The following is a 16,149-nucleotide window of genomic DNA, read 5'->3' as shown; positions in this document are numbered from 1 at the left end:
AACCATTTCCAAGTTTGACTTTAGACGGTGGACTTTTTGATGTGCTTCTTTCTTCCTCCTCCTGACAAACTACTATTACATAGGCCCAATCAGAAAAGAATCCTGAACAAAAATAATGTATATGAATCAAATAACTTTGGGGATTTTCTTCTGTGGAATTATGAAACAAAACTTGATTTTTGGTGGCTTGGTCCGGAGGATGAAAAACTAATGAAGAAGTGCAATATGTTAAAAGCATAGCATCATGCACTAGGGCTGTTTTGCTCCCTCTAGCATTGGAAACCAGTAGCCTGTGAGGGAGAGGATGGATCTATTCAAATATTTTGAAAGATTTAAGAAAACCTATAACCCATAGAAACCCTGATGTAATACAGTCAACCCCTCATGGTCTTTTTCCATGGGAAATGGATTACTATTAATCAGGAACAAAACTAAGCCCTGGTGTGTGGCTAACATTTCCAGTAAAATGGAAAATTTAAAGGAAAATGCTAGGGATGTCCCAATACCACTTTTTGCAGAACGAGTCTGATACCGATACTTTCATTTTTGATACTCGCCGATACCGATACGGTAACCGATCCCAATTATTTAATCCAATTTTGATACTACAACAAAAACTACCAGCCTAGTTAATGTAAATTTAAAACAAGTAAGCAGTCAGTAAAATAAGAACAAACAATCGAATTACAAATAGGACAAATAAATACAATAGAACAAGAAAGGCTACAGATGAAATAAACAGTGTTTTTAGAGTTTTTCAGGTATCTAACAGGTGCAGAAATTTGAATAAAGTAATCAAATGTGAAAAAAAAAACATATTCATTACTGTATAAATTATATATAGATAGATATTTTGTAAAGTTGAAAAGGGTAGCCTATTTAGTCAAGAGCAGTGAGTATTTCTTTGTCCTTTTTTTGATTAACATTAAAACAAAGAAGCAGGTTTATCAAACTGCTGCCCCTTTAAGACTGAACGCATGGACCGCATTTGAACATGGCTTTGGCTACGTATGTTCATTTGAGATATAACTGACTTTGTTTACTTTAGGATACTCGCCAAGACGGGCGTTATTACATCATTTTGTGTGAATTCGTCCGTGCAAGCGCAAGACGTGAAAGACAATTTAATGCAAATGATATGCAGATGAGGATCTGCATAGTAAAACTAGGCGTTGTAAGCTCCACATATGGTTATTTCAAGGAGGAGACGCATGTGCGCACAATCTTCTGCTGACTGGGATTTATAAAGTGAATTCTGAAAGTAATAAGGCATAGTACAGACGAGAGTGCACGGCTTGAAACCGCGAGCTCAGACAAAGACAAGAAAATACAGGAGTGTCAGGGCTCTTCCATAAAACCCAGAAATAAACTAGACAGAAGTGACAGAACCCTGACAGCCTTTAGCCCGTATTTAAACCTGTTAGAAAGATGCTGACCACAGAGTAAATGTTCTTGTGTTATTCTCCTGACATGTTATTTTCATGGGAGATATATTATACGCCTAGGATACAAATTGTAAAAAATAAAATAAAATAAAAACATTACATTTAAATGGTATAATAATAATAATAATAATAATAATAATAATAATAATAATAATAATAATAATAAATAAATAAAGACTATATTTAAAAAATTAAGAATGCATTTTCTTTTACATAATGTGTAACTAATGTTACAAAAACAGACCAACAATTTTTTATTATTTTATATTAGTCGTGCTTGTTTGGACACTATAGGCTATGTGAACCTTTAACATAGGCTATCTACTTTATTAGGGGCCAAGCACCGAAGGTGCGGAGGCACCTATTGTTTCTGTTCGCGTTCTTCTTCTTCTTCTTCTTCTTCTTCTTCTTCTTCTTCTTCTTCTTCTTCTTCTTCTTCTTCTTCTTCTTCTTCTTCTTCTTCTTCTTCTTCTTCTTCCGCCATGGGAGTCTAAAGTTGTTTTGGTTTGACATTCTGATAGAGGATAGTCCCAACATTAAGTACACCAATTTTGGTGTGTCTAAGTCATTCCCTCTAGCGCCACCACCTATCCAAAGTTTCACTTTTACTTTGCTAATAACTTTTGAACCGTAAGGCCAATCAACAAAATCCTTTTTTCCTCTGATTCCTGAGCTCATGACGATTCGAATGGACCCTATATCGTCATTTTCCGCCATAAAAACATGGCCGCCATTTTGAATTTTCATAAAAAGCTACTTTTTTGAACTCGTCCTAGACGGTTTGTCCGATTTGCACGAAAATTGAATCGGATCATCTTCAGGCAGTGGTGAGCAAAAGTTATTAAAATCTTGTTGATTCGTCAAACCGTTTTCGATAAACACTCGAACAAATTTTACGTAGCGCTTGCAAAAACAGTCGTAAGGCTGTATCTCCGCAACGGTTTATCGTATTCAGACCAAACTTGGTACATGTACTCACAAGCATGACCTGAGGCTACATGCTGCGTTTTGGCACAGCGCCACCTACAGGTACGGAGATATGAAAAATGGCTATTTTTGCTTATAACTTCTGAACAGTTTGTCCAAAAATCATAAAATTGGTCTTTATAGGTTCAGGGCGTCATGCCGAGTCGACTGATATCCAATTTTGCCATATCGGCCAATTTGACTGTCGGCCATTTTGAATTTTGTGCTAAAATGCTGTATTTTAACAATGCATGAACGGATTGTTACGAAACTTGGTATGGGTCATCAGCACGATGTCCTGAAGGAGTGTGAGAAGTTTCGAAACAGCGCCACCTAGTGGTGATTTTTTTTCAAATGCTTATAACTTTGGGTGTGATCGACTTATTTTCACGAAACTCATCTCATTGGACTCCTGAATCGTTGCCGAGTCCAACGATACCAAACATGTTAGGTTTCGCCTAACGGTTTGTGTAGCGTTGTGATTTAGCGCTTAAAAAACATTAGGCTATATCTTCGAAACCGTTTGTCCGATTGAGACGAAACCACCGTCAGAAGTTTGGAATCATAGCTTGTTTACTATATGCTCATGCCCAAATGTGAAAATATTGATGTTTAGGGGTAGTAATATTCAATCAAAGTCATGTGTCAGTCATTTTTTACGTGTTTTTTCATATAAATGTCTATAACTCCGAAGCAAATTGAGATTTTTGCACCAAAATCGACACATATATGTATGGGCTCACTCTGATGACACATAAACAAAATGGTGGGACTGAGCCTCTTGGTGGCGCTATAATAGAACAAAACATGAAATTCCCATTGATTTCAATACAGTTTTGTGAAATAAAATGCTATACTAAACAAATGCATTGGTGTAATATTACGAAACTCAGAATGTGCCTTCAGCACCATTCCCTGAAGGTACTCAAAATATTTAGAAACAGCGCCACCTAGTGGTCAAAAGTTATAACAAAATTTCCAAAAAGGCTAATAGCTTTTGAATAAATCTGGCTATTGAAATGCCACTGGTCTTAATAGAGTCCTTGGGTCAAGCCGAGACCATAGATACCAAGTTTTCATTATTTGGCCGAACTTCCTGTCCGCCATCTTGATTTTCAGTCAAAACCTACTTTTTCGAACTCGTCCTAGACCGTTTGTCCGATTTTCACCAAAATCGAATCGTATCATCTCCAGACCAAGCCGACTTAAAGTTATGGATTTCGTGTCGATAGACAAAACTGTTTTCGTATAGCGCAGCAGCAAAGTTGAGGCATGATGCTAATAGCACTATTCAGGCTTTATCTCTGCAATGCCTTGACATATTAACACCAAACTTTGTATGTGTCATTGTCACTTCACTCTGACCACATCACATCAGTTTTGTAACTGCGCCACCTATTGGTCGAAAGTGATAATCCATTAAATCATATTTTTAATTATTGTTTCTAAGATTTGTTCAGGCATTTTGCATAAAATCCTCTTTAAAGTCTTTAATTGCTCATTGTTGCAGTTGGTCTGACACTTTCAGACATGTTGGCATGTCTTGTCATCTGATTGTGCTTGGCCCCGGTAATTGCTGCTTGTAGCTATATTTATTATTATTATTATTATTATTATTATTATTATTATTATTATTATTATTATTATTATGCATTTTATTTATAGGCACCAACTGTGTGCCAGTGCTATTTCACCTACAGATCAGATCCGCTTCTTCACAATGACACTCAATGAAATGAGTGAAAACTTGTACAGACATGCTATGAGGAATTAAACTGTTTTTTTTGTTGTTGTTGTTGTTGTTGTTGTTTTTTAAACTACAAATACGTTTTAACTACTTAAAAATATATAGATTAAATATTTAAAAGCCTACTTATGCATCAGTAATCGTAGATATTATCTTTAACAAATAAGTTAATTTGCATTATTTGGCTCCTCCTCCTATGTGGTTTGATCAAATCCAATGTGTGTTTCAAAATAGTTTGAGTAACGTTGAAAATGCTTCTTAACACCTTATCATATTAACAAATAATATATGACAAATATAAAACAATATTCATGATATAAAATCAAAAAATCAAAACTACTTTTGACCTCTGTGATTGTCTTTTGACTTACAGGAGTTACATTTGTTGTTATTTTGTTTCATATTGGTTCATAAATGTGTCATATTGGTTTCAGATGCAGATTTAGTCCTTAAAAAAAAATTCACAAGCCTGTCCTGTAACTGAAGACAGACACACTATAAACAGGTCTACTGCTGGAACCAAGAAATTAAGGTAATTAGAATTCATTGTTGTAAGTTAGATTACTAAATTATATTATCTAAATAAGTATTATGTCGCTAATTCTGAGCAGTTGTTAAATTAATGTATAAATGTGTTGTTTAGATCATGGCAACTCAAGACTCTGCTGTTGCTGAGGCAGTAAAGGCATCAGGCGAGTCCACCCTGGAAAAAGCTTCAGCAAAAGCTAAAGAAACATTTGATCAGTTGTTAAATGTCTCACTTAACATCGCCGTGACTGGAAATACAGGATCTGGGAAATCCTTCTTTGTAAATGCACTTAGAGGGATAAGTGAAGATGATGAGGGAGCAGCACCTACTGGAGTTACCGAAACTACAATGGAAGCCACCATGTATGAACATCCTACAATGCCAAATGTGAAGATCTGGGACCTGCCTGGAATAGGATCACCAAACTTCAAAGCAGATAAATACCTAAAAGATGTCAAATTTAAGAACTATGATTTCTACTTTATCCTTACCTCAGAAAGGTTCACACAGTTTGACATCATCCTGGCAAAAGAAATAAGAAAACAGAGGAAAAACTTTTACTTTGTTCGTGCCAAGATTGACAATGACATCAGAGCAGAGGAAAGGAAAAAGCGATTTGATGAGCAGAAAGTTCTTTCCGAAATAAGAAAGGACTGTCAAAAAAACCTAAAAGAAATGGGAGAACCTAAAGTCTTCTTGATATCGTCTTATGACTTGGAGAAATATGATTTTGAAATACTTCAAAACACTCTCGAAGAAGAGCTTCCGGCCCATAAGAGATCTGCTCTTCTACAAGCCTGGCCAGTGTGCTCCGCAGCATCTCTTGAGAAGAAGATCAGATTCTTCGAAGACATGATCTGGGCTGCATCTCTTGCCTCTGCTGGGATAGCAATGGCCCCTGTGCCTGGTCTGTCAGTAGCATGTGATGCAGCCATAGTGTTGGGTTTCCTCTCAAGGTGCTACTATTCATTTGGTTTGGATGACAGATCACTGTCAAGGCTTTCAGAAAAAGTGAACAAGCCCCACCTGAAATATATGGCCAAATCAAAGTTTGTTGCAGCCATCAAAGAAAAAACTATAACCAGAGTTTCTGTTTCTGCTTCAGTCGCTACCATTGCTACTGTTGAATATTTATTCAGTCTCCTTCCAGGTGTGGGCAGTGCCATTGCAGCAGGAATGTCCTTCATGACGACTCAGTACCTCTTGAGAGAAGGATTGAACGATCTGGCAGAAACTGCTCGAAATATCAGAAAAGAAGCTGGCCTGAATACAGCTTAAAACTACAAGCTCCTTGAACATAATTAATCCTAAGAATGTATGTAGTCCTAGTTTGTTATCTTCATTGATTTATGTCCAATAATGCATGAATTGTTTTCTGATAGACTGTGTGGGGGTTTAGCAAAGAGAATACCACTCTTCATAATATTAAAACAACCTATGCTTATGTGCATGTAAACTATATACTGGAATATATGATAACGTCAAATAGTTGACAATTGCTCTTTGAATTTTTCCATTGCGTTTTTTTTCCATTACTTTTTTTCCAGTCATTTATAATGTCTCATTTATCATAGAAAAAAAAAAAAAAAGTTTTATGTACTTTCAATTGAAATCTGGATTATTTTCCACATTTAATCATGTACTAATGTCTCATACATAAAATAAAAAAATGTGTTTCTATAATTTTTTTTGTGATAACTTTTTATGCAGTTCAACTACTCCCAATATTTTATAATAACAATAATAAAGCATATATATAATTATTGAATAATATTGGCAGAGGGGGATTACAAATTAATTTAAAAATTAATAAATTAATTTCCAGAAATTAAGAAAAGACAGATAATGTTCATAATAGTTAATGTTAAAGGGATAGTTCACTTTGAAATTAATTTTTGATATGTTTTAGCTTACCTCAAGGGCATCCAAGATGTAGGTGTCTTTGTTTCCGCAGTAGTTTCAATTTTGATATTTTTAGGTCAAACCGTTCTTGTCTGTCAGTCATATAATGCAGGTCGATGGATACTTACTCAAACAGCATGCACAGAGTCCAAATTAAAACAATCCCCCATCGTCCAAATTAAACAATTCCCCATTGTAAGTACACATTGATGGCCTAAGACACAGCACACGTCCAAGTGATCTGGTGCAGACTGGTGTATAGATATAGATGTCACCTTGGCTACGGCATTCGTTAAGACAGTGGTTCTCAATCCTGGTCCTGGGGACCCACAACTCTGCACATTTTATATGTCTCCTTTATCTGACACTCCCAATTCAGTTCATAGAGCTCTTTCCTAACGAGATGATGATCTGAATCAGGTGTGTTAAATGAGGGAGACATACAGACTGTGCAGAGCTGTGGGTTCCCAGGACCAGGATTGAGAACCACTTCGTTAACCCTTGTGTGGTGTTCATATTTTTGTTACTCAGCCAGTGTTCGTGGGTCTGGTGGACCCGCTGCATTTTTGGGTTTTTAATTCAACACAATCAAAAATGTTACGTTAAAATACTCAACAGATGTTTACTTCATCCCAATTACAAGCAATATAAACAGCATATATGGTTAATATTCTCTCTTTACCTTTGTTAGATCACATTTAAGAATTGCAACCTCGTGTGGAAATGGCAGAAGTAGAAACACAAAACTCACTCTTGCACTCTTTCACACTTACACACAATCTCTCTCTCTCACACGCACGCACACACACACTCATGCAGACACATACACACACCCACAACACACTAATCCAGAACACACACACACACACAGACACACACACACATGCACATACACACACACACACTCACTTGGATATGTGGTGTACGGTCACTCTCCATAGGCATAATGGTTTTTCTAATGTACAAACTGTATGATCTATCCCCCTACACTAACCCTACCACTAAACCTACCAATCAAATTTTGGCATTTTTTGAATTTCCAAAAACACCATTTAGTATGTTTTAGTATGAGGACACAGATGTCGTCATAAACCATGTTTACGTTGTAATACCCATGTCATTATACACATTTGTGTCCTCATAAACCATATACAAGAACACACACACACTAACAGCAGGCCCTGACAGGAGGAGGACAGAGTAAAGGTACACAGGCCCTACAATTTCCACACTTTTATTAGCCCCGGGTCCAGTGGACCCGAACATCCTGTGTGTAATATAAATGTGTAGGGGGGGTGTACAGTGTGTTTTCATTAAAAATGTGTTCTGATATATATTCCTCATAGAAAATGAGCCAAGGCCAATGAGTCTCAGTTTGAAAAAATAATTAATTGTATCATTTTTCTTTTGATAAAAAATGAAAACGGGTCCAACAGACCCGAACACCATACAAGGGTTAAAGTGATCGGAAGTATAAATGCATAGACTTTCTTGGAAAAATGTAATCAGTAAGGACAAGAATGTATTTGATGTATTTGAGTTTGATATATGTATCAAACTTCAAAATTATACCAGAACGAAAGCACATCCATAAAACAAGACAAACTAGACCTACACTGTGATAACCAGCTTAAAATCTCCTAATGTGATCATGCAGAATGTCATGTGGTCAGTGTTGTTTCACGCCTGCAGTGATTTTCTGTTTAATTTGTTTTCATAACATCACCAGCGCTTCAACAGTTTTGCTCTCCTATAAGATTAATGTTTGACAGGATTAATACAATTATTTTTTCTAAATAATATGCGTTAGGATTATTTATATAATATCATGAACTGAACACCTGTTATTCTAAAGCAAAGAAGGAACTCTTTGTCTATATAACACTTTACAATAAGGTTTCATTAGTTAACAGTTAACTACTTTAACATGAACTAATTAACAATAATTCTACAGCATTTATTAATCTTAGTTCATGTTAATTTCAACATTTACTAATGTAACCAGGTGGTAAATACCCTTAATGCTGGTTCCCTTTCAGTCGTTCACGTATAAGACGTAGTCGATGTCGATTGAATGGGATCACGCTAGGGAGCCTGTCATCTTCCAGTACTATTGAACGAGCCAATGCAATTCGCATCACACACTCCGCGGCGCGGGTACAAATACGGACGTTTTTTCAGGGGAAAGGCTGCATATCGTGTCAGAATACAAATATCTGGGGGGTTTTAAATGATTCAAAATTGTAATTTACATCACATGTAAAAAGGTTCCTGACTTTTTTTTACCGCCCCATACAAAGCATCTCGCGGCACAAATGTTCCAATAAAACATCTCCAGTTGACCAGCAGAGCATTCATTTTGTTCGTTTGTTAAATAAGAGACGATCTAGCGCTGATATGTGTTTTTTAAATCAAGTGACCAAAGTGCTCGTTGCCGCTGTGATCAGTGGCGCGGATACAGTGTTTAAATATACGAGTCTATACTGTGTGTGTTAAATATTTCTGCTCAGTGTCAGATATTTATCTGCTTTAAAGTAAAACTCATTATATGTGAAGACAAAATGTTGATCTTAACTTAAGTGTTTTACATCTGTAGCCTATGAAACAGTGCAATTTTTCATTTAATCAGAAATCAGAAAATCTTTAAAGATTTAAGTTAATATTGTGGGCAGTTTGGACACACACACACACACACACACACACACACACACACACACACACACACACACACACACACACACACACACACACACACACACACACACACACAGGTATTATTTTTTGACAAAGTGTGTGCACTTTCGTTTTCTTAAGTAGGGCCTACCGGTTCAAGAATCATTTAAGCACCGGAACCGTTTAAAAAATACAGAGTAGGTACTGATATCGGATAAAACCCAGCCAATACCCAACCCTAGTCTCAAGCTAGTGTTAGATCTCTGAAACCTCTGCAATCACTTTACAAACAAACTGTTACAATTCTGGATAAGAAAGAAAGTATCTCTCATCATTGTCCATCATTACAAAAACATAGATTATTCAGCTGGGAAAACATGGTCAAATATTCAAATATATGTGTTCTGTATAAAATTACTCATGGATTATCATCCCCTCCTCTCCATCAGTTTGTTAACATCCGAACAGCTGATCACAGCAGACCCAGATCACAGCTGATCACAGCTAACTCAAACTGCTTTCTCTGTTCGACCTGCTACTGAGTAGCCTAGAAATCTAGACGCACCCTCGCGGCAGCAAAATGTATTCTGCAGCCAGTGCAGTCTAGCAACTCTCCATTGACTTTCGAGCTGGAAAAACCTAAATTGGGTCAGGCCAATCACATCGTGTAGAGTAGGCGGGGTGGGCTTAACATATGACGACAGAGTTGCGACGGTTCCCTGCTACTTGAAAACACTGAATGACGGCTGCTGGAGAACAGTCTTTCGCATCGGCTTTGGCCGCGACTCTGGAGTTAAGTTTTTCTTTGAGAAAAGAGCAAAGAACATTAAGTCATTCTTAAAAAAGGAAGATGTGTTCATAGTTTTTTGCCGGCCAGATATGGCAAATGTTGAATCTATCAACGTTAGCTCCGCTGTTGGGAAAACGCTCTGGTTTATGAGGCGCCGTCTAGGGCTTAAATCAAGCTTCATTCACGCACACATATATGCAACGCTTGCATACACATAAAAGTGGGGCGTCACCACTTTTGAATAAGAAACAATATCAAGACTATAAAACTTGTCAAAACTCCGCGAATCACAACAAGCATATCAGTGAGAACACTCGTTCAAATAGTGCACACAATCAAACCTGACTGCACATCACATTTTTGACTTTATTGATTCTGCTTTTCTTCGTAATGCAATGGACCGGTCAACGGGACATAAATTAATCCTTAAAGGATGGGACTTCATGGGACATTTGCACAAAAAGAATAAATAACTTAGGCCTACCGTAGCCTATTTTATAAGTCGCTCCAGAGTCGCATATCAGTCAAAAAATGCGCCAAGAAGAAGAAAAAAACATAGCCTATATAGCCTAATAAGTCGCACTGGACTAAGTCGCATTTATTTAGAAATTTATTTCACAAAAAAAAAAAAAAAAAAAAAAAAAAATGTTACAGACGGGACAGTTCTCCGTTATGGACGTGAGCACTCTGAAAGCGGCACTAAAACACTGCTTTAAAACTTTCACAGAGACCTCAAACTGAAAGCACAAAGCCTATCTTTAAATTTAATTTCCTTTTGTATTAATTGTATCTTAATTTTAATCAATGTTTCATCAACCAATTGTCTGGATTTAATAAATAAGTAAATAAATATATTAGAAAATAGATAGGACACCGAGGACTAATCAGGACACGGAGGCGCTGGCGAACCTGGAGCTCGTCTCATAAATGAACCGAAACTCAGCGCATAAGGTAGCCTACTTGCCTCACTGATCTGAGACATATAGATAGCTTGAAATGTCTACTTTTAAACAGAACAATTCAAAACGAAAGAAAACAGACTGCGCTGCTTTTATTTTGTTGTAGGCTATTTATCTGCCACACCTTAAAGGCCGGTCTGTGAAAATATTGTCTGATATTAAACAGATAATATAAATATAGAAATGAACACAAAAAACCTGCCTAGTGCCATCCTTACAAAACACTGACAGTGGGGTTTTTGACTGTTTTTTTTGTTGTTGTTGTTGTTTGTTTGTTTGTTTGTTTGAGCAGCTGCAGACAAATTCTTTCGACGCACACACAATATTACGTAGGCTAACACTCTGCGCTTATGTTTTAAAAACATAATTTAACATATAAATAAAAATTTTTAAATAGCCCACTTAAAGTGTTTATTACAAATAAATCACTAAATGCTAAAAATGTATAAATTTGTATGAACAAACATATGCGTTGCATTTACAATTCTGTGAAAACAGTGGGTGCTGCAGCACCCCCAGCACCCCTACTTCACGCGGCCCTGTCTAGACCTGCTCTCGCTGCCCACTGCTGGCTTCTTGCCTTGTGTGTGTGTGTGCGTGTTGTTTGTGTCATGTTTATGTCTGATGTTTGTTTGATTGTTGGTTTGCTGTGTTTCAATTGCACATTTTAACATATTAGTATTTCTTACTAAATGTATTGTAATTTTTATATTGTTATGTAAACATGTAATTCTCTTTTAGAGTGACTGTTACCCTCGGTCTACAGATGAAGAATAGCCTTCTGGCTAACTCTGGCATATTGACAGAAATGTTTATTAATATGCACTGTCTCTGTAATAATAAATAATAAAAAGACACTACACAAGACAGTAAATCATTCACACAGTGTCCTGGGATGCATGTTCATTTATAGATCAGTTGGTCTAAATGAATGCAGGAAAGTCTGTTTAAGGGCTTTGGGTTTGGGCTTTTATATGGCCTCTGCTTTTTCCACGTGACAAAAATTTTTTTGGAGCAATAAACCTTCTTATCAGTTATAAGCCATGGTAACTGAGGCCCTTCTTGCCCTAGTTGGGGGATGTGTGTGAGTAGTGTGTGTTGAGTTCGATACGATGTGTGCACGCTCTCAACATTTGGGCAGAGCAAAAAAAAAAAGTTATCTTGTGTGTAATGTCACACCATGTGGTGTCGGCCTGTTCATTGAGAGATAAGAAATGTTATACACTTCTTTTTTTTTTTTTTTTAATGTCTCGTGTGCTTTTCTTGTGATTATTATTTGATGTTATTATTTACACAGTGTGCATCATAATGTTGGGGATTTCAGCCCTTGTGAAGTGTGTGGTGGTGTGTAGGAGCTGATCGTTATTTGAGTGTTAAGTGGGTAATATAAAACATTTACTTGTGTTGTTTCGTTCTCTTTCTACAGTATTACCACTGCCGAATTGCATTGTAACGTTTTGGAGTTGTTGTATTACTCATATGTGTGAAGAGTGGACTGAGATTCTCAAGCGTATCACAGAGATAATTGCACTCTTGAGTAACGCAGAGCGTAGAGGAGGTTTACACCGTGTCCTAAATACACGCGACGTGCAATAAAAGGTATTTTCCATGTTAATCAGAGTGTGTGTCCTATCCAGCCGCGATGGTGACACGCAACAATTCTATTTTAGAAACGGTTTCTATTTTTCTGTGACGTCGCGCTGGAACAACAAACACAAAGTGTGGCAATGCTAATCTCAGTAACTGTTTATGTGCTTTATTAAATGTTAAAAGCGTGTAATGTGACTTTGAACATCATTTAGTGCTCCAGCTTGCTCTGTAAAAGCAACGATGGATAATTCACCTCAGGTCTTGAAATTAAACAAATGTCTTGCTTGTTTAGACACTTAATTAACTGTAATGAGTTAATTTTGGGTTAATTTTAATTTGGATTAGCCCAGCTGCAGCAACACTCACTACTAACACTGAAACACTAAATCCAATATGTGCTTTAATATTATGACACAATTTGTATTATGTCTAAAAAAATATCAGAATATCTTGCTCACCTTTAATGAGCACGTGGTGTACAGCACTTGGCAAAGTGATTCACTGTTGAAGCTGACTCTGCACTGTTTAAAATATATATTTAGAATTTCTGAAAAGTTTTTATATTAATTAATATTTCACAATGACAGGGTGGACATGTTAAGTAAGCTTGACAACAGGCAACTACAAACACAATATGATGAAATGAGGAAGTATGAGTGTAGATACGTACTGTGTGTATTGCAGATGTTTTAACCTCCACTGAAGAAAGACCAAATGGGGGAGGGGATGTCACTGAGTACATCAGTTGGTTTCTTAAAGGGGCGTTCTCTTACGAGAGGTCTCTCGTACTGCGTAAGTATCTTACGCTAGGGGAAAATCCTCTTTCCGCGAGATATTGAAGCCAAAAATTATCCTTAATTTTGTAATAATGCAAAATGCGTTGCAGCAGCATACAGACATAGGCGAGGCAGCTCGTGCGCCTATTGGCTGTTCAGCGGCAACTCCAGCAGCCTATCGAGCGAGGCCTGGCGTGACGCCAGACCCAATGAGGGTGCTGAAGCGATCTGCGTGCCGGACTTTAGGAGCACCACGGACCTCGCTCTCCGTGCCACTAAGTCCGGGGCACAGGCCATTGGGCGAACTATGGCCTCCCTCACTGTTACACAGAGGCACCTGTGGCTGACGCTTTCTGACATGGCAGAGTCTGAACGCACCGCGTTCCTCGACGCCCCGCTCTCTCCCGCCGGCCTCTTCGGATCTTCCATGAAGGACTTTGCGGAGAGATTCGCTGAAGTGCAGAAGGCGTCACAGGCGATGAAGCACTTCCTCCCGAAGCGCTCCAGTTCTTCAGCAGGCCGTGTGAAACCATCTGCGCAGAGCTCACAGCCCTAGCCACCGCCCACTGCCACCTATTCGCAGCGCCGCCAGGCCCGGAGCGCGAGACCGCGCTCCCGCTCAGCCAGCCGCCGCCCCACCATGCGTGGCCCGCGGCCCAGGATTGCGGTAAAGCCCGAGGCCCCGAAGTCGTCCTAGCTCGCCTAGGAAAAAGATGGTGTTCGAGTCCCGCTGCGGCCGGACTTCCACCAAAGCTATTCGCTCGTCCAGTTCCAGCAAATGTGACTGGTCCAGTGTTTTCTGCAGCCAACAAGCCGGTTCCATTCCCCGCTTGCCTGCACACAAAAGCCGTTTTTACGGCTACCCAGATAAATCCCCAAGAGAGTATTTTCTGGTGTCCCGGCCACGGCCGATGGTGTTTTATGTGTAGAAAGAATGCCCACTGCCCAGTGCTTATCACTACACACAAGCACAGCCCGTCACACAGGGCTCGCGCACATAAAATAGACTCAGATCAATTGCGCATCAAACGTGGTAAATGTGCCCACTACCCAGTGCCCACACACACCGCGCCATCCATGTCTCATGGTTTCTGTAAAAACGAAACCAACAGGCATTCGCTTCACTCAAGCGAAAAATGCTCTCGGTGTTATGAATGTGCCCGCTATCCCGCGCCCACATCCACACACAGACATGAAGGTCCCGACGGGACTCGCCCAGCCCTCCCCCTCTCGGTTCACCACCGCAGAGGAGTCTAGCGCGGGCATTCTGCCCGCTGTTATCACCGTGCCCCCTGCCTCAAACGTCACGAGCGCCACGCTTGTGTTGCAGCACACCGAAGCCTCTCCATCGCTGAGCTAACGGAATGAGGGGTGTGCGAGTACTGAACTATTTGGACGATTGGCTGATTCTAGCGCAATCTCGCTCAGAGCTCATAGAGCACACGACCATTTTACACGATCACCTCGAGAATTTGGGTCTCAGTGTCAATTGGGCGAAGAGCTCTCTGCCCCCAGTCAGACGATATCTTTCCTAGGCACAGAGTTGGACTCGCTGTCCATGATAGCGCGACTATTACCACAGTGCGCGGTAGACATTCAGCGTACAGCGAACTCGTTCCGCTGCGGCGCGACTGTCCCGCTCAAGAAGTTTCAGAAGATGCTGGGTCTCATGGCCTCAGCATCATCAGTGCTCCAGCTGGGCCTGCTCCGCATGCGCCCGCTGCAGTTTTGGCTGAAAGCGCGAGTCCCACGCCAAGCGTGGACATCCGGTCTGCTCCGCCTCAAGGTCAATCAGAAGTGCATAGCAGCTCTGAAACCTTGGAAAGCGGACGACTGGTACCAATCAGGTGTAAGCCTGGGGACTTCCTCGAGGGTGAGAGTGGTGTCCACGGACACGTCCACCTCGGGATGGGGAGCGCTGCTCGAGGGCAGACCGTTCTTCGGCCAGTGGTCAGAACGGGAGAAGCTCCTGCAAATAAACTGCCTCGAAATGCTGGCAGTAGACAACGCGCTGACGCGTTTTTGTCCCCAAATAAAAGGACACCATGTCCTGGTCTGCTCGGACAACATGTCTGTGGTGTCCTACATAAATCGCCAAGGCGGCCTCAGATCCAGGAATCTGTACAGGCTAGCAGAACGCCTTCTGGTATGGGCTCAGCGCAATCTGCGCTCGCTGAGAGCAGCGCACGTGCCAGCGCTCCTAAACATAGGACCAAACAAACTGTCCAGGAACAATGTTCCGGCAGGCGAATGGTCTCTACACCCACAGACAGTCCAACTGCTGTGGAAGAAATTCGGCAGAGCGGAAGTAGACCTGTTCGCGTCTCAAGAAAACGCTCAGTGTCCGGATTTTTTTTCCAAAAGCAGGGCTTATGCGTGGCCGCTCTGCCCGCTCTATGCTTTTCCCCCCGTCTCTCTCCTGCCTCAGGTGATAGAGCGGATTATGGAAGAGGGATGCTCAGTACTGCTCGTAGCTCCGTTCTGGGAAAACCAACCTTGGTTCCCAGTTGTGATGCAGCTAGCGAGCTACCTCCTCTCCCAGGCCCACGGCTCGATCTGGCATCTTCACCCGGAATTGTGGTCCCTTCATGTCTGGGCCATCCACGGGTACATGCTGAACTCCCTAAGGGAGTATTAAACACGATCACGCAGGCTAGAGCTCCGTCTACGAGACGGCTCTACTCCTCGAAATGGTCAGTGTTTGCGGGCTGGTGCACAGCTCGTGGCGTGTCACCCCCAGACTGTGGGGTGACGGAGGTCCTCTCCTTCCTA

General features: G+C 40.2%; 1 protein-coding gene across 7 annotated transcripts in view; it reads left to right on the top strand.

The window, feature by feature from the left end:
* The window catches only part of LOC308687003 (interferon-inducible GTPase 5-like), a 28,109-nt gene extending 16,218 nt beyond the window's left edge, over window positions 1-11,891 (top strand). For 3 of the 7 annotated variants that reach the window (XM_081359187.1, XM_081359188.1, XM_081359189.1), the window contains 2 exons: window positions 4,593-4,690; window positions 4,802-6,368. In XM_081359187.1, coding sequence (XP_081215313.1) covers window positions 4,805-5,965 — 1,161 coding nt within the window. In that variant the 5' untranslated portion in view covers window positions 4,593-4,690; window positions 4,802-4,804 and the 3' untranslated portion in view covers window positions 5,966-6,368. Of the gene's footprint in view, window positions 1-4,592; window positions 4,691-4,801; window positions 6,369-11,752 lie in introns of those variants that run through there. The other 4 variants (XM_081359192.1, XM_081359190.1, XM_081359191.1 and 1 more) reach the window with 4 other exon arrangements.
* Window positions 11,892-16,149: the final 4,258 nt, after the last annotated feature.

Source organism: Scardinius erythrophthalmus (genome assembly GCF_964197995.2).
Source record: "Scardinius erythrophthalmus genome assembly, chromosome: 2".
NCBI lineage: Eukaryota > Metazoa > Chordata > Actinopteri > Cypriniformes > Leuciscidae > Scardinius > Scardinius erythrophthalmus.
The sequence above is the reverse complement of the archived record's forward strand: the minus strand, read 5'-3'. Positions and strand labels throughout refer to the sequence as shown.